The sequence below is a fragment of the Pseudonaja textilis genome, chromosome 2 (assembly GCF_049901715.1).
Source record: "Pseudonaja textilis isolate UNSWEBS1 chromosome 2, rPseTex1.2, whole genome shotgun sequence".
Taxonomy (NCBI): Eukaryota; Metazoa; Chordata; class Lepidosauria; order Squamata; family Elapidae; genus Pseudonaja; species Pseudonaja textilis.
The window spans coordinates 237,069,578-237,091,388 of NC_141991.1; the positions used below are offsets into that span (position 1 = coordinate 237,069,578).

The window sequence follows — 21,811 nt, forward strand, 5'->3', positions numbered from 1 at the left end:
TAGGATGCTGACCACAAAATAAGAAACAGAGCAATACCTTGGAGTTCTCTGACCGTGTTCTTGCTTGAAATATAACTGACATCTAAAACCAGTATTGGCTGCTTCAACAAAATCTCACATGCAGCTTTGTTGACAATGTATATTTATATTTCACATATCTACCCAGCTCTTAATCATCTTCACTGCTTTACAATCAGCTGCAACTTCTTCCCAGGTATTTCCCTTAAAAGTATTAGAAGACTATATAAGTCAGCTATCACGCACCTCTCTGCTCCTTTTTTGACATACTGCCATAATGGAGCATGTATGTTGTGACTTTGTTGGGGCTATCATTAAGCGAATGCAGCAGTCATAAAATGAATGCTGCAGTTGTTAAATGAACACTGTGATCATTAAGTAAACCCATTGTTTGCTGTGATGTGGATTTACCCGAAACAGGAAGTAACTTCTGGTTGTCTGAAAAACCACAACACAGTTACATGACTACGGGATGCTGCAAATAGTTGGAATGTACCCTTGTTGTCAAGCATTCAAAATGCAATCATGTGACCTTGGAGTTACTAATAGAATGGAATGGAATGGGGAAGGGGAAGGGGAAGGAGAAGAGAACAAGAGAAGAGAAGGCATTGGAGGTCTTCTAGTCCAACCCCAATTTGGTCGTTAAATGGAGCAGTCACTAAATTGCAACTGGGTTTATGATCTGACTTCAGCTTTTCTTTGCAGAGTGGCGACTATTGGTCATCAAGTTTATTTGTCACCAACATCAGAATTGCAGATGATTGCTAAACAAGGTGAAATGGGGACCACCTGTAATGCTATTTATCCATTAGGAAAAACTACAGAAATACAGGAACAGACATTTCTCATAACATGGGCAGGATATTCAGAAAGAATAGAGTAGATTAGACAACAAAGAATAGAGTAGGTCAGAGTTGAAAGGGACCTTGGAGGTCTTCTAGTCCAACCCCCTGCTCAAACAGGAGACTCTATACCAGTGGTAGCTAACCTTTTTGTTTTCCTGTGCCAAAAATTGTGTGTGCATTGACGCACGCACGTGTTCCAGCACCCAGGAGACAATGCGTGCCACCACGCCCCCTGCACATGTGTGCGCAATCTCCACCCCCCCATGCACTGTGCCTCACAGCTGATTTTCGGCTGGTTTGAGGCATTTTTTGGCCTCTTGGAAGCCTCTGGGAGGCCGAAGAAGGCCTCAAACCAGCCAAAAGTCAGTTGTGAGGTGCGTGCATGTGCAGGGAGGTAAGTTTGCCTGAGGCTCGCATGCCGGCACAAATGGCTTTGCGAACCATCTGTGGCACACGTGCCATAGGTTCGCCATCACAGCCCTATACCATTTCAGACATCCCCAATTCCTCCAAGTGTTCTTCATATGTTTTTGTCTCCAGGCCTTTAATCATCTTAATTGCTCTTCTTTGCACTTTTTCCAGTCTCAATATTTTTTTTTGTAATGTGGTGACCAAAACTGGGTGCTAGTCTCGGTCTCTCTCTCTCCCTCCCTCCCTCCTCTTATATAAGAATAGCAAATTCTTATTATACTTCCTGTTTCATCTTCTCAAACTTGTTTTTTAACAGGAAAGAAGAAGTAAAAGCTTCTTAAAGAGCGCTTTTGATATGTATGCATCTAGTTTGGATTTAGCTTGAACTTTAAAATTTATTTACACTAAATTGGAATTGGATTCAAGAGGAAGATGATGTAAATTCTTAAGCCCTGTTTTCAGAATGATACTTACATTCAAAATAATTCTTTTGTCTTCTTCTCTTAAACGAATTTGGATGTTAAAAACAATGTCTATTTTGGAATTATATGCTTCATCACTAACATCCCATTCCAGTAGTAGTTGCTGAAGAGAATTATTTGAGTAAATCCTAAGGTTTCTTGGTTCAAACAGCTGATGGCCTAATGGAAAAAAGAATAGAAAATGGAAAAAAATAATGAGTGATCTAAGTGTTTCTCAACCCCAGCAACTTTAAAATGTAACGGTTTCAATTCTAAAAATTATCCAGCATGACTAGCACTAAAACAACAAATATTAAATTTGTTAAGGTTAAGAAATTCTAAGATAGATGAATCTATAAAGTAGTTTCATGAAACATTTATACAGAAATAATCTGTTTCTTTATAATATTTTCCTTAATCCGAAGGTTCAATTTGCATGTTAATTTTAATTAATATGCTCTTTAGTTAAGAGCCAAGAATTTGAGGGTGAGGGCCATGAATCTGATTTATTTAGGTTGGATTCTGGTCTTTTTATCCACCCACTGGCTCAGAATGATAAAACAGGGAGAAAACATTAAAAGCAAGACTTAACAATATGCATTATGATGGAAGGGACCAACACAGAAAAATACCAACACTTACCATTATCTCCCAAATCATTCATTCATTCATTCATTCATTCATTCATTCATTCATTCATTCATTCATTTTTATATGGCTGCCCATCTCAAATTGTTGAATCTGAGTAGCAAACAATTTTATAAAATCAGTAAGAATAAAAGTACAGTCATAATAGAAAATTAAGCTGACAAAATGATAATCCATAAATTTCCCCCAGATACACCTTTTTTTAAAAAACTTATTCACATAAATTTATAGGAGAGGAGGTTGTTCTTACAGTTTTGGTCGTGGAATTTATATTTAGAGTAGAGGGACTTGGCTTGATTCTGTCATCACCTTCAGATCTAAGTTAGGGCTGGCTCCAGCACTATTTCGTAGAATGGGAGAAAATTCTAGAATATGTTTCCTCAGAGGAAGAGGATTGAGATAAAGTTGAGCCAGAAGCACCACGGGACAACGGTCATGTCACTAAAGATTTCTGCGATATTACAGTGTAGTGAATATAGGGGATGGCCTTCAAGGACAAAAAAAAATATGCTCAACAAAGCAACAATCAGATAAACAAAACTTGAGCTAAAGCCAAGAAACGGGTTTGCACAAACGCTTCAGATAGCAGTCCTTTCCTCAGTTCTCATGAAGATAAAAGAGAGAGGAAAGGAAGCATATTGCAAAATTTCATTCTAATAAAAGAACTGGTGTCCAGGGTATCTGTTTCTTTGTCTGGTACCTTATAAGGTTCACATGGAGCCACTCTGGTTTTGACAGACCAAGCAAGTTCACAAGAACTTGCCCTGCACCCTGAAAGTTATCTAGACTCAAAAGTTCAACCACTTAATCATAGCAGACATGTTTAATGGAAATCCAGTATTAGAGCACTGAATTTCACAGGTCTGGGAGGCTAAGCAAAAAGCACGTGGGAGCCAGCAGCAGAACAAACTTTGCAAACTACTCTTTGATGAGTCTCAAATTGTGCACTGGCTACACAGCCCAGCATGGCTTATGTATTATGTTCACTCCCATTGTTGTTTTATCTTGTCTGCTGTTTTTCCTTTGGATAGGCCACCCAAGCAATAGTTTACTGGTCTGATCTGTTGCCTGGTCAATCGTTTATTGGATGAATACTCTATTAAGATAACCTTTATTCTCTCTCTCTCTCTCTCTTTTTTTTTTTACTATGGGCACGCTGGCACACATTAAAAATGAAATTCTGTTGCCTGCCCTCAAAAGTGTACACATACATAACACACATACACATACTACATACATATGTATGGATATATCAACATCCTTACATATATAAACATTAATCACTGTCCATCATGCATACATAGCGGAAAGAGAAAGCTTGAGAGTTCAATAAGGTTGATGCTGTATGGAACAAAACTGTGACTGAATATGGATGTGGAGGCTTCGGATACCACGAAGCCTCCTCCTGGAAGGTAACAAGAAAAACAGATCACGAAGAGGATGTGTAACATCCCAGACAATACTGCGGACCCTGCTCTAGCATCGCTTATATGCTATGTCCTGGATAGAAGGTAGTGAACTACCAATAATACTTTCCACCGTCCTCACCACTCTCTGCTTTGCCTTCCTGTCTGAAACAGTAATGCTCCCAAACCAGACGGTACTGCAATATGAGAGGATGCGCTTGAGCTATAGAAAGTGGTAAGGACAGTGGAAGGAAGATATACTTTTCTCTTGTGATGCAGAAAATGCAAGTGCTATTGTGCTTGCTTCACCAGTGTCTCACTGTTGGCTGACCAAGCCAGCCTGCTTGTTGGCTGCACACCCAGAAATGTGATGCTGCTAATCATCTCCATGAATCAAAGATATTGTGAAGGATACTTTCAAAGACTGTTTTATTCTATCTAGCTGTAATAGAACTTAAGTTTGCTCATCTCTAGTCAGTGGCATATTGATATCTCGTCATTTGTGTAATCTTCTTCTCCTATCCCCAGCTCAATCTAAAATGTACCCAGCCATATTCATGTGCACATCATCAATCTGAGTTAATTGTAGGATCAATTAGGACTTCTTTAAGTGAGCAACCACCCTAAATTGACTTGCACTGGGAACGCTTTGTCATTTGCTACAAAGCTGCTTAAGTTGAGCATTTCCTTTAAACTTGGTTCTTTTACAATTCAGGGATTTAATCGTTCCATTCAAAACATTGCTGTCTATACCTTGATTCTGAACCAGTGCAAGACATAACGGTATGCAGACAAGTATCGTGCGAAATATCCAATGGGCCATCTGTTACCCCTGAAAGATACAAGCAATAACAGAACAGAGTTCCTTTTGATCAGTCATATTGTCCAGTTCTTCAGCAATCTCACACTAATTTTCATACAATTTGAAATAAACATACATCAAAACAGTTGGTGGATTTTATTCAATGGCATGGGCCATTCCTCATATATGTCTTCTTAACGCATTGGGATACAAAGCTTTATATCCTGATTAGCATTATTGAAAAGTACAGAAATTGTATCCAACTTATCTGGAGGGTATCAGGTTGGGAAAGATTTCTTCAGTATTTTTTGAATTTGCCACTTTAAGATGTGTGGACTGTGGCTGCCGGAATTCTCCAGCATCCACCACATTCATGGTTCTTGAAAATGTACTTTGGGAGTACAATCCATCAAAATCCATGGGACTATGAAATAATTTTTTTATTGGAATATTTGTGCATAGCTCCACCTCACCCACGGACAATTCAAAAAAATTCCTTGAACATATTCAAACTCACATGAAATTTTTAGTCATTATATTTAAAATACAATAGGAAAGGCCCCCCACTGGCTGCTTAAGACTCCAGTTTTGGTGAATTAGAGTCCAACTCACTGGATTCATGAAACATCATCTGGTGTTAAAACACATATGTACTGTTGAGTAAGAGGAAAAGATAGCAAATAACTAACCTCAGAAGGGAAGGAAATGCAGCAAATGAATTGAAAGCCACATTAGCAGCAGTAATGATAATGGTTTATATAAAAGTTGTTGATAAGACGAACATCTTAACGTTTGCGTAAGCATAACCTGATGTAAAATAAAATGTCTGCATTCAATTTACAAGTTGGAACCATGATCTTCCTTCCTTCCTTAATGAAGAGAACGGCACTCAAAGTTGCAAATGGACCATTACTGGATAGGGTCCTAATTATAAATTATTTCCTCTTAAGATGGTCATCTATATTGCTTCATTTATTCCAAACTTGATAAACCAACTTTTCTCCGAGCTTGAGCTGCACAAAATCCTGCCTTTGAGGCACCAATATGCAATCCGTGAACACTTCCATGCTATCAGAAATCTGTCGATCTTTTGGGTGTCACTAGATCAATGTTTCTCAACCTCAGCAAATGTGTGGGCTTCAACACCCAGAAATCCACATCCAACACGCTGGCTAGGGAATGCTGGGAGTTGAAGTCCATAGATCTTCAACTTGCTGAAGTAGTTGAGAAACACTACACTAGACTGCTAAAGCTAGGGATTCCCAGTGGCTCACCCCCTACCCCAGGAGCCACTCATAGGTCCCTTTTGCAAGTGGATAGTTGGTAGACACACCATTCTATTTCAGCCTTTACAAAATAACACAAGGGTTAATCACCTCAATTCAGTAGATGCTACATCACAAGAGTTTTTGGGGCAACCTAAAAGAAAATTCACTCTCATATAATTTATTCAGAGAGAAGCATAGCTATTAGCATTAAGGCCCCTTAATCCAAAGAATATCACCTGGATATTGAATAAAGTGAATGCATTCAGAAATACATAAGAAACAAATGAGAAAATTCTGGACTCACACATTAAATAAACTCTAACTCAATTTGCTTGCTTTTGCAAAAGCATGTTCAGCAAGCCCAGCTAACAATGGTTCATTCAATAAGTCATTGTTAATTGTGTGAACCTAGTCTGAGACAACAGGGGACTGTTGAGACATAGCTGCAATGGAGCAAACTTAAAATTTAGCAACATGCCCTTGACCTAATGGAGAAGGAAATGGAGAAATTACAAGGGAAGGGAGCACACATATTTACCAGCTCCAGAAATATTATGTGATCTGAAATGATGTTCTCAGCATGTGGTTGACAGGTTGTTGTTTTGTGATTCTGGTTCACAGAGCTCTTGAATATATTCCAAAACTTTTACCGGAAAAGAAAAATACAAATAAGAAAAAAAAAAAGGCCAGTGACACTGTACACTGCTTAGTGGCCCTGCATAGATCAATAATAAATTTAAGAAACAAATGCAGGAAGGGAAACAAGAGAAAGAATGTGGAGGTAGAAGCAAGGTTAACTGCAGATAGGAGACTAAAGAAAGACAAATGCATTTCCCCCCACAGAGAACCAGTACGAAAACTTTATGTGAGAAAATGATTAACAATAAAAATGGAATTCATTACAATAGGATGTCTGCTATGCTTTATAGCTGCAGATGTTTATTGCTACCTCAAATGTTTATTATGTTGTTATTTAAAAAGTTAAATGGTAGTCAAGTTGGTGTGTTTTACAACATCTCTGCTTTCTCATCTAAGAGCTTATGAGATTTTGGACTGTAATTTTTAAAAAGTGGTTACTTTGAAAGGAGTTTTCAATCCTACTTATCAACTTTCAGTCTTTTACCTCTATGGTGTGTGGTACACACAGAACACTCCATATATTGGAAGGCCAGGTGCTTCCTTTAAATCTTGAACAAAAATTAATTTTTTCATACTCCTTAAATCTGCTGTTGCTTTATTATTTAAACCCGTTTTTCCCCCTATTTCTTTTTTCCAGCAGGGCTCCAGGCTGACAGATGCAGAATCTATACTGAATTGCCTGATCAAAGATTCAATAATTTACCCGTTCTGCATGCCAACAGAGCTGTTGCTGGTTATGAACAAACATCATTTCTTGACTTCATTTGGACTTCGTTTATTTTCACTGCTCACTTAGTCAGCCTCCCAGGGGGAAAAAAGTAGATACAAGAAATCATTCGTGCCGTACCACAACACTCTGAGTTTCACATTAAAAGAACTCCTTAACCTGTTTATTTAAAGTTGTTGCTTAAAGTTCAACTTTTGGTTTTTCTGCTGAATATAGTCTAATTTGGTGGAAGTTGATGTAATGGAGACTTCAGAACTGCCTTATCTGGATGTCTCCCTCCACTCTTTATTGTTGTCCTGCCAGGAATCGGAAACAAAAATTTGGGAATACAGTGCCTAAGATTTCCAGCCAGACTGAGTTGTCTGAGAATTATGAGAGATGCAATATTACAGAGGACTTCTGATCAGGGAAGGCTTAATTAGAAGGCTGAATAAGATTGGTGTGAATTGACTGATGTTCCTGTGAGCCCACTACACGATTCTCATCTCAGGTATGGAAAGCCACCACACCCACTCCTAGAAGAATGAAATATTTTGAGGAATATTTTAAAAAGGCAGGATAAAATATTTCTCCTAAAAGAGAAATAAAAACTTAGGGGAGACTGAGCCCCAGCACCCTGCCCCCAAGCAGATGCTGAGCTGGGGCAGCTTTTAGAAACGCAGATTTGGAAATCCATTACTCCCTATAGCAAAGTCTGAACAAAGGCAGATTAGCCCTCACTCAAGAGCTGAGACAGGGCAAAGTCATTAAGCCACTATATGAATTTTTGCATCACCCTCCAAACTTCAACCAAACTTAGCTCAGACACAGACCTAGGATTTGTACGTTGCCAAACGTACAAATAGAGCCAGCTATGACCCCTACATAACCCCTACATGGCCCCATGGGAGTCTGACAACAGCCAATAGAATACATGTTCTTGCACAGGAACAGGAAGCTCAAGTGCAAAGCCCAAGAGAAAGTATAAAAACGCCTCACTCTCATTTACATTTTGTCAGCTGCAACAGAACCACAAACATGTGGTCCTGTTCATCAACAAATGGACCCTCTTTCCAATCAGCCTCCAGCCTCCATTTTGTCTCCAGTGCCTTTTTCCCGGCTTGGAACTGAACCAGATGGATATTTCTTCCAACATAGGTTAGTAGTGACGGTAAGAATAAAAGTATTTTTGATTCTTATCTTCACTGCTAACCTGATGAGATTCATGTAGTGAGCTCAGAGGAACGTCAATCAATTCATACTGATTTGAAAAAAACTTTTTAAAGCACTTCGGTCTTTTGAAATAAGGAGCATGCCCTTCCATAGTGTGGGAATAATGCTAAGAAAAAGAAAAGTTTTCTTTTTTTTTTTCAAAATAAGGCTGGCCATTATCTCTTTGCTGGCCCTAGTGAATTAGGAGCAGGGAGAACCAGCACATCACAGCCGTGGAAATGTGTTGAATAATTTGAGGCAACCGCTCCCTCTTAGACCAACTTACCTCATAAGGCAGGGCTTGTAAGGAAGAAATAAAGGAGACTCTCCACATAAACTGACTCCTAAAGAAAGACAAGATATAAATCTAAGTAACAACAATAATAGAATTCCTGGAATACCACTAGACCAGTGGTCACCAACCGGTGGGCCGGGAACCACTGGTGGTCTGTGAGAAAATTTTGGTGGTCCGCAGAGGAATGTCCCCCCCCCCCCCCAAAAAATAAAAATAAATCCAGGCTGCACGGGAACACAAGGCTGTGCCGCCCACATGGCCCATGAAAACACAAGGCTTGCATCACTTGCATTGCAAACAACACGAGATAGTGAGGGGAGGAGGGAAAGGGTGGAGGGGGGGAACTTGCTCCACGCACCTCGCCTGGCCTCCGGGCTGCTTCCTTCTGTTTTCTTCTTCTGCTTTTGGCTACATGCAAGGAAAGCAGCAAAAGTCTTTCTTTCTCTCCCCCAACATTCACCAGAAATGAGTCCTTGGGACCCTGCAAGGCATCCTGTTCCAAGACGCTGTCCTGGTGCAACAAGTGTCACAAAGACTCATTTCTGGCAGAGTTTGGGGGAAAGAAAGAAAGCAAGTTTTGGGGGTGAGCAATTACCAGGTAGGGTTGTTTGTGTGGCTGTTTAAGATTTTTCTTGCATTTTATTATTTCAATCTTTGAATACCATAGATGAAAAGATAAATCTAGAAAAAGCATTTTTCTCTCAACCCCAACATCCAGTATTTTTTTTTATTTCTATCAACGACAAAAACATTGTGGTTTCCCAATATTACACAATTTCTCTGCCTATTATCACAAACATTCAATCATTTAGACACATTTGAAGCCAACTGGGATGCAGAAATGAGGCTAAGAAATTTAAGGAATCAGTAACACACATAGTCCATCTGTCTACACAACAGTCAATGTCTACATAATAAAGCACCGTGTGAATCAGCAGACCCGAATAATCTCATCACTAAAATATAGGAATGTATCCAAATGCCTGCTTACAGAGAGAAGCTAACTAAACAGGATTTTTCATTTCTGATCTGCAACACACTCACACATATATTCACCAGTGTATTACTGTATGCTCTTTTCTAATCTCTATGTAAAAAAAATCTAACCATGAATCAAAATAAAATTGCTTTAAAACAGAATGTTTTCTATTTAAGATTCAACTGCCTTATATACACTGTGCTTATATATATATATGTGTGTGTGTGTGTGTGTGTGTGTGTGTGTGTATATATATATATATATATATATATATATATATATATATATATGGATCTTTGTTGTTCGGGTTTTTCTCACGTAAGATTCGAGTATCTAGGCAAGCGTTTCGATGAAGTCTCATTCATCATCTTCAGGCTTCTGTTTCTGGCTCTGCACAGAGCTGGAGACAGAAGCCTGAAGATGATGAATGAGACTTCATCGAAACGTTGCCTAGATATCAATCTTACGTGGAGAAAAACCCAACCAAAGATCCACATACAAATACCAAGAACCTCAGATATATATATATATATATATATATATATATATATATATATATATATATATATAAAACACAACAACAAGTTTATTAGTTTCTTCAGTGTTTTAATTAAAGGAAATATCTAATTCTATTTCTGTTTGGAAACAGCTTCTGGACTTTTTGCTTGAAACTGAGAAAATGAAACTTTGATTTTAGCCTTTGGTGATTATGATTTTGGAATAATAGAAATTGCTTGAAATGTGAAATGTAAAGCCAAAGGTTGAGGTTGTATTATTTTTATAACCTGCACTGAAGAGAAATAGAAGTCATTACTTTTTTCCCCTTTTTGCTATTTTCTCTTTCTTTTTCTTGTGTTTCTATGTTTTGTTTCTTCTATATTTTTGTATTATAGTGAAACTAAAACAAAAGACGAATAAAATACATGTATCGGTTTCTTTAACACGGAGTCTGTGGGATCAAAACTATTGATTCTGGGTGAAGGAACACAGGTAACTTACATTTAGTGGCTGTTCCAAGTTACAACAGTACTGAAATATATGATTTAGAGCCAGTCTTTCTACTAACAACCAATACAGCAACCCCCATAATCAAGATTTGGTTGCTTGCGGTCTGATATGTATTTACATTGCTTGCAAGTATCCTGAGTTTTTCTTTCTTGTTGTTTTTGTAGTAGTCATAATAATTTTTTACAAGGACGGATTGCTAGCCCAACACCCTCCTCCTTTCTGATCTGGACTTTGTACCACCAATGGCGGAGTGACGTTGATGCCAAACGACATGACAAAGGACATTCCTGGGGGATTTAAAGAGACTAAACATCACATGGAAAGACGTTGAACTATTTGTCCAAGATTGAAAATGCTGGAAATGATCTCTTGCTACCCAATAAGCTACAAAACATAAGAGCTCTATCAATATCTGCTGAGCCTTCGTGGCACAGTGATTAGAAGGGGCGTTGGTTTTTACCTGATACGCCCATTCTCTTTGAGCTGCGAAAAGCATCCAGTAGTGGGAGGTCCTCCAGTCTCTACACTCATAGGCTGAGCTTGAATTGAGGAATGCTCCTCCTCCTCCACGTGACTCCTCCATAGCGTTCCCCAGTTTTGCGAAGACGAGAAGAAAAAAACTGTGTTCTCATCCTAACTACCTAATGGTTCATTGGCCGAAACAAGATCCCCCACCAGACGGTGAAATTTGGGTGGGGCTGGATGCTTTTCACAGCTCAAAGAGAACGGGCGTATCAGGTAAGAACCAACACCCCTTCTCCTCAGAGCTGCTCAGAGCATCCAGTAGTGGGACATACCAAAGCTTGGTCTGTCCTACGGGAGGGACTCCGTCTGGTCCGGAATCTCCTCAGGGTCTCTGAGGACCCACCGTAGGACTCATCTACCAAAGGAGGCCTCCGCCGAGGCAAACAGATCAATCTTGTAGTGCTTGATAAAAGGTGACGGGGATGCTCAGGTCACCACCTGGCAGATTTTGGTTATTGATGCCTGAGTGGCCCAAGCTGCCAAAGTAGCCACACCCTAGTGGAATGAGCCGTTATACCACTGGGCGCTTGCAGGACTTGTGACAGGTATGAACTAGTTATTGCTGCTCTGATCCAATGGCCTATTGTGGACGGTGACACTTTGTGACCCAGCATCTTGGGCTGAAAGGAAAGGAATAAGGCCTCCGATTTCCTAAAGGGCTGTGTGCGCTTGATGTAAATTCGCAGAGCGCGTCTCACATCAAGTTTGTGCCATTGTCTTTCCCTTTCCTGCGAGGGCCTTGGACAAAAGTTTGGAAGGATGAGTTCCTGTGCTCTGTGGAAGGCTGAATTGACTTTGGGCAAAAAGGTGGGGTCGGGCCGGAGAACCACCCGATCAGCATGAAATATGCAGAGGTCCCTTCTAATGGACAAGGCTGCGATTTCTGATATCTGACGGTCGGATGTAATGGCTCCAAGGAACACTACCTTGAATGTCAAGAACTGGAGGGTTGACTCCCTTAAGGGTTCGAAGGGGTGTTTAGTGAGTGAAATAAGAACCTTGTTAAGGTCCCAGGTTGGGTACCGGTGTACAGTTGGAGGGTGTAAATTAGTGGCTCCTCTAAGGAAGGCCTGAATATGGGGGTGATGAGAAAGGGAACCAATGCCATCGCAGGAAATGACAGTTGTTAATGCTGCAACCTGTCATTTCAATGTATTAGCAGATAGCCCTTTACTGAGTCCCTCCCGAAGGAAGTCCAAAATTTGAGCAACAGAAGGAGAGAGTGGGTTAATTTGGGATTTGTGGCACTATTTACAGAAAATGGACCATGTGGTGTTGTAGATTCGAATGGTTGAGGGCCGTCTGGCAACTAAAATAGTGTCGATGACCTGGCTAGAGAACTTTTCTCTCTTCAAGTGGTCCCACTCAACCTCCAGATGGCTAATTTGAGCCATTGAGGATCCGGATGCAGAAGGGGCCCCTGAGCCAGTGAGATCCTGTCTGGTGGGATCCTCGGGGGGGGGCACTAGAGAGGTTGTGGAGGTCTGCAAACCATGGCCGTCTGGGCCAGTAAAGGGTCACCAGAAGCAGCTCCGCTTTCTCGTGTAGCAACTTCTGGATAACCCTGGGCACTAGAGCTAGTGGGGGAAATGCATACAGGAGCCCTGTGGGCCAGGGGCAGCGTAACGCGTTGTGATTCTCCGCCCCTTGGGATGGGTACCTTGAGAAGAATCTCAGGAGCTGAGCATTGAGTGGGGATGCAAAAAGGTCCACTACCGGTTGCCCGAAGATTGTTGCCACCTCCCTGAACAGTGACGGGTGAAGGCGCCACTCTGACTGGTCTATGGTGGCCCTGCTTAACCAGTCTGCTTGGGTATTTGATACTCCCGAGATGTGTTCTGCCCTGATGGAAAGGAGATTGCTCTCCACCCAACGGCAGAGGCGCTTGGCCTCCCTCATTAATAGGATTGATTGTGTGCCCCCCTGCCTGTTTATGTGCGCCTTGGCTGTCACATTGTCTGTTAGGATAAGAATGTGTCATTCACATACCTGGGGAGGAAGCTGTGCAGGGCCAGGTGTACAGCATGAAGTTCCAGCCAGTTTATGCTGCATAATTGCTCTGTTGCTGACCAACTGCCCTGGGATGTGAGTGATTGAACGTGAGTGCCCCATCCGAATAGACTGGCGTCTGTGGTGAGAGTGAGCCTTTGGGGCTCCTTGAAGTAGTGACGTTTGTTGATAGCTGGTTTGGCCCACCAGAGGAGGGACGTGAGGACCTTTGGAGGTACCCTGACCATGTGTTTTGAGTTGCTTCTGCCGGATCTCTGGTACGGAAGCAGGATCCACTGTAGGGATCTGGTGTGTAAACGGGCCCAGGGAACAATAGAAATGCATGAAACCATTTTTCCTAATAACTTTGACAAATCTAGTAGAGACACCCTTTTAGATCGTCTGATCTCTTTAACGGATTTTTGGATACTGAGGAGTCTTTCCGAGGACAGGAAAACCATCCCTTTCACCGTGTCAATCACCATCCCCAGGTGGGTTATACAGGTAGATGGAGATAGTCGGCTCTTTTTCCAGTTTATAAGAAACCCATGCTCTTGGAGAGCAGCTAGGGTAATTCGGGTGTCCCTCTCTGCTTGATGTTTAAAGGGGGACAGAATGAGGATGTCATCCAGATAACAATGGAGACGCGCAGGGAGGATCCTAAGGTGGTCCGCTAGTGCTGCAAGGTCCTTAGTAAAGGTCCTGGGGGCCAAGGCCAATCCAAAGGGAAGGGCCACATATTGAAAGTGATGTTTATTATAACAAAAACTTAGGAATTTGTAATGAGAAGGCCGAATTGCAATGTGTAAGTACGCCTCTGACAAGTCTATGGACGTGAGCCAGTCCCCTTGTCTGGTTCCCAAGAGAATGGATTGTAGCGTATGCATCTTAAATTTGTGATGGATCAGGTAGCGATTGAGTCATTTTAAATCTAATATCGCGCTCCACCACCCCGAATGTTTTGGGACCACAAACAGGTGAGAGTAAAAACCCTTCCCTCGTTGCGTGGACGGGACGGGTTGGGTGGCTTTTATGTCAAGGAGATGCTGGATAGAGGAATCCATTAGATTACACTCGGTGTGATCTCTGGAAAGAGGGGATGCCATGAAGAAGTTGGGGGGGTGGACCCAAACTCAAGGGCAAGACCAAATCTAATGGTGTCTCTGACCCAGGCATCAGAGGTAGAGGAGTCCCCTTGACCGGCGAAATGTTTAAGACACCCGCCAATGGGAAGCGAGTGTCATGGCCTATCTTGGGCACCAGAAGGATCTGCTTCCTGATCCCCAAAAGGGCCTTTTGTAACTGCTGCCCCTTCTATTCCTGTCGCCCAAATCAGCATGATCCTGGGGTTGGGCCGACCTAAAAGATGGGGGTCTTTGGTACCTGAGTGAGAAAGGAGTCTGGTAGAAGGGCCGAAAGGACCCTCTCCGAAAGGGCTGCGAGGTTCTGGGTTCTGATCTCCGCATGAGAGAGGGGAGAAATTTTTTCTTACTCCAGCTCTCAATCAGTAAGGGGTCTAGAGCTGGGCCGAATAATTTGCCTCCTGCAATGGGAGCGGAAGCCAATTTAACCTTGTTCTTAACGTCTGCCTGCCAATGTCTCAGCCAGAGCAGACGACGGGCTGTGACGTGTGAAGTGATTGCTCTGGTGGAGAATTTGACTGAAAGGTAAGTGGCGTCGGCCGAGAACTCAGCTGCAGCCATGAACTTGGCGATGTCCTGATGTGCCCTGACATTGGATGCAGGGACGTGTTGTTTGAGCTGGTGGAGCCATCGAATCAATGACCTTGTGAAGAAAGATGCGGCCGTGGCCGATCTAATAGTCCAGGCATCAGATTGGTGTGCCCGGTGCAAGGCCAGCTCGGCCCGCTTGTCTTCTGGTTTCAGGGCCACCAATGCATCACTGGGGGTTGAGGAGGAGGCTAGGCCCACTCGTCAACTTCAGGGGTACTCAGTAGTTTAGAGAATTCTGGGTCTAGATTGAAAAATCTCTAATAATGGCTCAGAAAGTGCTGGAAAACAGTATAAATCTAAATGCCATTGCTAGCAATTTGGTTAACTCAATTGATTAATCAGGCATTAAAATATTAACCTTTGCTGTTAAGTAAAAATATCAAGTGGCTATTTTAATAACTTAAAAATGCAGAACATAGAATTATAGACTGGAAGGGCCCTGGGGTGGCGGGGAGTGTCTTCTAATCCAACCCCCTGCCCAAGGCAGAAGACATTATACCATTGCAATATATTTTTGAAAACCTCCAGTGATGAAGTGTCCACAACCCCTGGAGGCAAACTATTCCTCAATAAATGTATAAATAAATGTATATTTATTCCAGTTCTTTGCATGACCTTCTTGAAAGAAGTTTTACCTTGAATTTCTTTCTGAGATTTTGCTTCTTTTTATCCTTATCCCTTTGTTCTTTCTTTAGATCAGATTTTTTTCTTTTCCTCCTTCTCTTTCTTTTCCGCCTCTTCTTCTGGTGTAAATCTGTTCCAGTTCTCCAAACTATTCAAAATTTCCACTACTGGTTCTCCAGAACTGGTCACAACAGGTCACAACGTGCTGAATACCACCTCTGAAGATCTAATTCATGGGTGTCAAACTCATAGCGTCACGTGATGTATCGCAACATTTCCCCCCTTCATAGAACTGGGGTGGGCATGGCCTGTGCGCGTCGCACCCGATCTGCAGACTGCCAGTTTGACACCCCTGATCTAATGTTAATACTAAAAGATGCAGTATGATCACCATTTATGCAACCTTCCCGGCTAGCTTCCAGCAAGCAAAGTCAACAGGCAGAGCTGGGTTTGAATAAAGAAAGCATGATTCACTTTACAGCTACAGTGATTTGTTTAACAATTGTGGCAAAAAAAAAAAAAAGGTTGTAAAATCGGGTGCCATTCCTTTAACAACCGCCCTGCATAAACAATGGAAATTTGTATCTCCTTTGTGGTTGTAAGTGCCTGCATTGAATTGGTTTCCTAGCACTTTCTGCCCCTCTAAGTCCACTTCTCCCAAGAGGTCACCGTTTTCTTTGGCAATGCTTAGCTACATTTCTACCAGCCTGAGAAGGTTGAATAGCAGCTGTGGGAAAGGTCAGCAGGCTAGAAAAATTATAAGTTCCCCTTGCCAAGGGGAGAAACTGGTTAGGGAAAACATTCAAAATGTAAACAGCAGCCCCTCTGACACTCATTTCTACCCCCTCCAAAAAAAAACAAAAAAACAGGCAAAACCAACAACAGAAGTTTAAAATTCAAACAATACATAGCAACAAATTTGAAAGAAAAAAAAAAATCAAATAGCAGCATGCATTTCCCCGTCATTTGTATGTACAAGTTCTTGCAAATCTCCTTCTATTTCAGTGCTTCTTAACCTCAGCGACTTTAAGGCAGGTGGACTATGCATGCTGCCTGGGGAATTCTGGGAACTGAAGTCCACCCAACCTAATTCCTCGCCCAGCTGAGAAATTCTGGGAATTCGTAGTCTATCCAGCTTAAAGTTTCTGGGGTCGGAAAACCCTGCGTACATGATTCACTGTCTTTCTCATAAGTTGTCCACATAGGAGGCAAAAAAGGTACACAGTCAGGAAAGAGGAAGTTGAACAAATGGGTTGGCAAGATGCCAAAGACAGAAAATATTGTAAATTACATAAGAAGGGAAATGGGACTGTACTCATATTTGGGGGCGGGGGGTGAAGTAACACTTCCCACTATTCAGAAAAACAGTATCTAAGAAACTACTTCATCATAGTTTATATACTAAACTGGAAATAGATTGAGGCCAAGATAGGTTCTGAGGAAGGCCTCCTTTCAGGGCTATGCAGAGGGGGTCAAAAAAGTCAAAATGGCACCACAACCATGAAGTGACATCCCTGTTTTATTTTACATACATGTAAACTTGCATCAACTCAAAACTTTTTGCACTCTTCCCTTATGGAATACCTAGACTTACTTTGTACATATTTATGTATAATAAAACAAGGCTTGTAAAATAATAATGTAAATTGTGGTTTTGCTACTAATGGAAATCCGCCCCCCTCAAAAAAAATCAGTTATTTGGGAGTAAAATGCAAGCCCAAATTATCATAGATTTTCAGCTTACATAGAACAGAGTCACAGAACTCAGTGATATGCCCAGACTTGGCTCCTGCATAGTGGTAAGCCAAAATTATTTTTATTGTGGCTTGCCAAAACCAACCTTTGAGGCTTGGATTACAAATAATGCTAGTATTATTAGCATAGTGCTTCTAAGTCTAATAGCATAGTGCAACCCTGCAATTTAGCATGGTCTTGTCCATTGTAGCTTATGTAATACAACTAGATTCTTTTTGGGCTGGGAAGAGCTGCGTATAGACTGCAGCTGGCTTGTTAGGTTTGCAGGAAAAGAAGTCAGAACTAAGATGTGGATAAAAGCAAGACAAAAAAAAAAGGTTTGCTTTGGTTTTACTTTAACTTTAATGATTTCCCTTCTCTGGCACATTACAGAGTTCATTGACACAGGTTAAAGCCTATTGTAAATTATATTTTTGGTGGAATTCTAATTTTAAAATTAGAGCAGTTCTCTGCATAAAGCAATAGTAAAGTCATGCATTTAAATTTATTATCTTGTCACTCATTGATCCCTGTGTATACACTCATGTGTATACTAGTCTGCATGGATATTATATATACAGTACTGTGTAAAACATTTAGGCAGTTGTGCAAAAGTGCTGTAAATTAAGAATTCTTTCAGAAATAGAAGTGTTAATAATTTATTGTTATGAGTTAACCAAATGGAAGGTAAATGAATAGAAGAGAAACTCAAATAAAATCAAAATTTGGTGTGAGCACCCTTTGCTTTCAAAACAGCATCAATTCTTCTAGGTACACTTGCTCCTAGAAGTTTTTGAAAAAACGTGGCAAGATTCCTTCCAGTCATCTTGGAGAAGTAATCACAGATCCTCTGTGGATGTAGGCTGCCTCAAATCCTTCTGTCTCTTCATGTAACCCCAAACAGATGCTGAGATCAGGGCTGGGGGAACAAACCATCATTTCCAGGACTTCTCGTTCTTCTTTACACTGAAGATAGTTCTTAATGACATTGGTTGTATGTTTGGGGCCATTGTACTGCTGCAGAATAAATTTGGGACCAATCACACACCTCCTTGATGGCATGATGGATAAATATCCACCTATATTTCTCAGCATTGAAGACACCCATCGATCCTGATCAAATCCCCAAAGCCATTTATAAAAATGCAGCCCCAAACTTGCAAACAACGTCCACTATGCTTCACTGTTACTTGCAAACACTCATTATTGTACCTCTCTGGCCCTTCAATGAACAAACTGCCTCCTGTTACAGTCAAACAGTTCAAATTTTGACTCATCAGTCCAGAGCCCCTGCTGCCATTTTTTCTGTGCACCCCAGTTCCTATATTTTCATGCATAGTTGAGTTGTTTAGCCTTGTTTCCATGTCAGAGGTATGGCTTTTTGACCACAATTCTTCCTTGAAGACCACTTTTGGCCAAATTTCTCCAGGTAGTAGATAGGTATGCCCGAGTCCCACTGGTTTCTGCCAATTCTGTGCTGATGGCACTGTTGGACAACTTCCAATGTCAAAAGGAAGTAAGCATGATGTGTCTTTTTATCTGCTACATTGTTTCTTTGGCTGACCACCGTGTCTTCGGTCCTCAACATTGCCCGTTTCTTTGTGCTTCTTCAAAAGAGCTTGAACAACACATCCAGTCTGCTTTGAAATCTTTGCTTGGGAGAGACAAAGATTGTAACGACCTCTTGCCTTGTTCCTGTGCTCAGGTTTGCCATGGTGCATGAAAGCTGTGGCACGAAACTGTCTTCAACAACCTCACCTTAGTAGCAGAGTTTGGCTGCTCCTCACCCAATTTTAAGTTTTTCCTCACCCAGTTTTAAATTTTAAACAACATGGTTGTTTTGGTTAATAATTGTCGTTCAACCTACGTATGAAATTGATGATCATTAGCACCTGCTTGGTTTAACTGATTAATCATACACCTGACTCTATTCCTACAAAACCCCTGACTTTGTACAAGCGTAAGAGTGGATGTTGTTTTGAAGGCAAAAGATGGTCACGTCAAATACTGAGTTGATTTGGATTTACTTTCCATTTTGCTAATTGATAAAAAATAAATAAACTATTAACTCTTCTATTTCTGAAAGCTTTCTTAATTTACAGGATTTTTGCACAACTTCCTAAAACTTTTTGCACAGTACTGTATACTTGTACATACTATATGAATAAATATGGAAGGTATATATCCAGTATGTATAGAAAAAATACATACTTGCTTAGAATCTTTAAATAAGCCGTCTTTTTAGGACCCGACTCATAAAATAGAAACATTTTAAAGCAGGAAATCACAACACAATCCTGTGTTTTTAAACTTACCTTAAGCTGCCTTGAATCTTTATGCAAAGCAAAAATCTGTTTAAATCTTAAAATAATTACATATTTCTCTAAAATCTCCTGTAACTCCAATTGCTGAACTCATTGCAGTAATTTCTTTCGTTTGGACACAGTAAACACATGCAATCTGGAAGTAAGCGAAATCTCCAAAAGCCAAGCCTTCCTCAGTGTGGGCACTTTCCCTCACAATTTGGAAAGGATGGACATTCAGGGAAGAAACACACGGGGGAATTTCCTGCTTTCAAGTCTTGAAACATTAGCAAGTGAAGAGTGCAATCTTATAAGAGGCCTGTTGCAAGTAAATGCCTATTCTATTTTTTTCCATTACTTTGCTACTGATATGTTTACAACTTCATGCCTCTGTTTTTAAGGTTGTACGTCAGCGCTAGAGTAGCCCCACGGGTTTGGGGCACTTCCTTTCCTGGGATGCCTGCAAGACCTGGACAACAGCTCCTGTTAGACTGGACTGGAGGAAGATGAAGATGAAGGGCACTACAGGTGTGCAAAGCATCAAAATTGGGGGCGGAATCAGGTTTACAGAATTGCAAGCCCCAAAGCAATTCTTTGGCTCTCCTTGACCAGTGTGTCTTCTCAACCTCACCAAACGTTTAAAGAGATGGAGAAACTCTTCAATAGCCATCACTCTGCTAAACAAATAATTTGCTCAACCCTGTTCAATTACTGCAAAGTCTGCACTACTATTACTGCTAATCTTGTCATCACTCCTATCACCCATCCCCTCCCACTTGTGACTGTATGACTAACTTTGTCGCTTGTATACTTACGATTTATACTGACTGTTTCCTTAGTATGATTGATTGCTTATTGTCCCCTATGACTATCATTAAGTGTTGTACCTGATGATTCTTGATGAATGTATCTTTTCTTTTATGTACACTGAGAGCATTTGCACCAAGACAAATACCTTGTGTCTTCAATCACACTTGGCCAATAAAGTATTCTGTTCTATTCTATTCTCAAACCAAGGCAGGACACGATTGCCCTTCCAAAGAGGCTAAACCAAACTTAGGAAAAAAGCACGGTCTTACACCCTGACCCATACATAAGTTTGCCTCTAAAATTAAAACCTAGCAACGTTTAGCAGCCTTCGATCGGGCGGACGAAACTACCAGCTCTCCTTAGCGGCGCCTCTCGCCCCCAAAGAGCGGAGGGTTTACATTTCCACCCCGCCGCTAAAAGACACGGGAGTTCAGACCAGAGCACCGAAACCGGGTCACTTGTCCAAAGAGGGGTAGGGGGAAAAACCCGGGGGGAAAAAAGAGGCGGATTCAGGTGAGGGTCTCAGATACTCACGCCTTCAGTCGACGTAAAATACGCTCTCCCGTGGAGAAGGGGAGAGGAGGAGATCCTCGCCAGGTCCCCTTTGCTCCGTTCCTACGTTATACCCAAGTTGAACACGCGTCAGGGAAACGGCAAGTCGTAGAGGAGTCCAACTTCCGTCTGGCACCTTTTCGGGTTCCCGTCACGCTTAATGGGGAACGGCTTTCCGAGAACAAAGGGTGGGGGAAGAGGTGGTGGAGGAAGAGTGGGAAGAAAGGCGCGATTCTTGCGCAAAGGTCCTCGGCGGGACAGAACTTTACTAACCGTTCTCCCGTGAACGTCGTGGGGATGAGTCACGTGGAGCTTCGCGGTCGTATGGACACCACCACCACCACCACCCGTCACAGCTTGGGTGTCTGAACCCTCCCAATTTCCTCAGAAACCGCGAAGGAACTTCAATTGCGAAAGTTCGTCCCCTACCGCTTTCCTGAAGGCCCCGGGGCCGGCTTGAGAGGCTCGTCCCGGGGCCTGGAAGAGCCACCGCGGCGCCCGGGGAGGTAGGCGGGGGTTCCGACGAAAGGCTGGCCTGGGAAGCCCCGCAGGTTTGAAAAAAGGCTCTTCTTCGCGGCCAGATTTTTTTTTCTTCCTTTTTTAAACCACGGAGCGATTTGTTTCTCACTTCTAAGTGAAGATCCCGGCTTTTCTCACTCCGGCGCATCTGAAGCGTTTCGTTTTTCTCCTTTTCTTCCGAATGTTTGAAATAACTTTTTTTTTTGACTGAGCTCTTAAATCCTCCTACAAAACCGTATGTATGGTCAGGGATCCTAAGAAATAGGCTTTGGATTAGGCAGCTCAATAAACCGAATAAATACATTGTAGGTTCCCAATGTCATT

At 41.7% G+C, this 21,811-nt stretch overlaps 1 protein-coding gene across 6 annotated transcripts in view; it reads right to left on the bottom strand.

Annotated features, from left to right (window-relative positions):
* The window catches only part of OSMR (oncostatin M receptor), a 51,259-nt gene extending 29,791 nt beyond the window's left edge, over positions 1-21,468 (bottom strand). Inside the window, exons 1-6 of one of the 6 annotated variants that reach the window (XM_087927366.1) lie at positions 20,951-21,087; positions 8,703-8,760; positions 6,398-6,502; positions 5,281-5,398; positions 4,543-4,621; positions 1,749-1,915 (exon numbers count right to left, since the gene is read on the bottom strand). In XM_087927366.1, the coding sequence (XP_087783492.1) occupies positions 1,749-1,915; positions 4,543-4,612 (237 nt within the window). In that variant the 5' untranslated portion in view covers positions 4,613-4,621; positions 5,281-5,398; positions 6,398-6,502; positions 8,703-8,760; positions 20,951-21,087. Of the gene's footprint in view, positions 1-1,748; positions 1,916-4,542; positions 4,622-5,280; positions 5,399-6,397; positions 6,503-8,702; positions 8,761-9,069; positions 9,357-19,618; positions 20,217-20,950; positions 21,088-21,241 lie in introns of those variants that run through there. The other 5 variants (XM_026715913.2, XM_087927365.1, XM_087927363.1 and 2 more) reach the window with 5 other exon arrangements.
* Between the last annotated feature and the right edge of the window lie 343 nt (positions 21,469-21,811).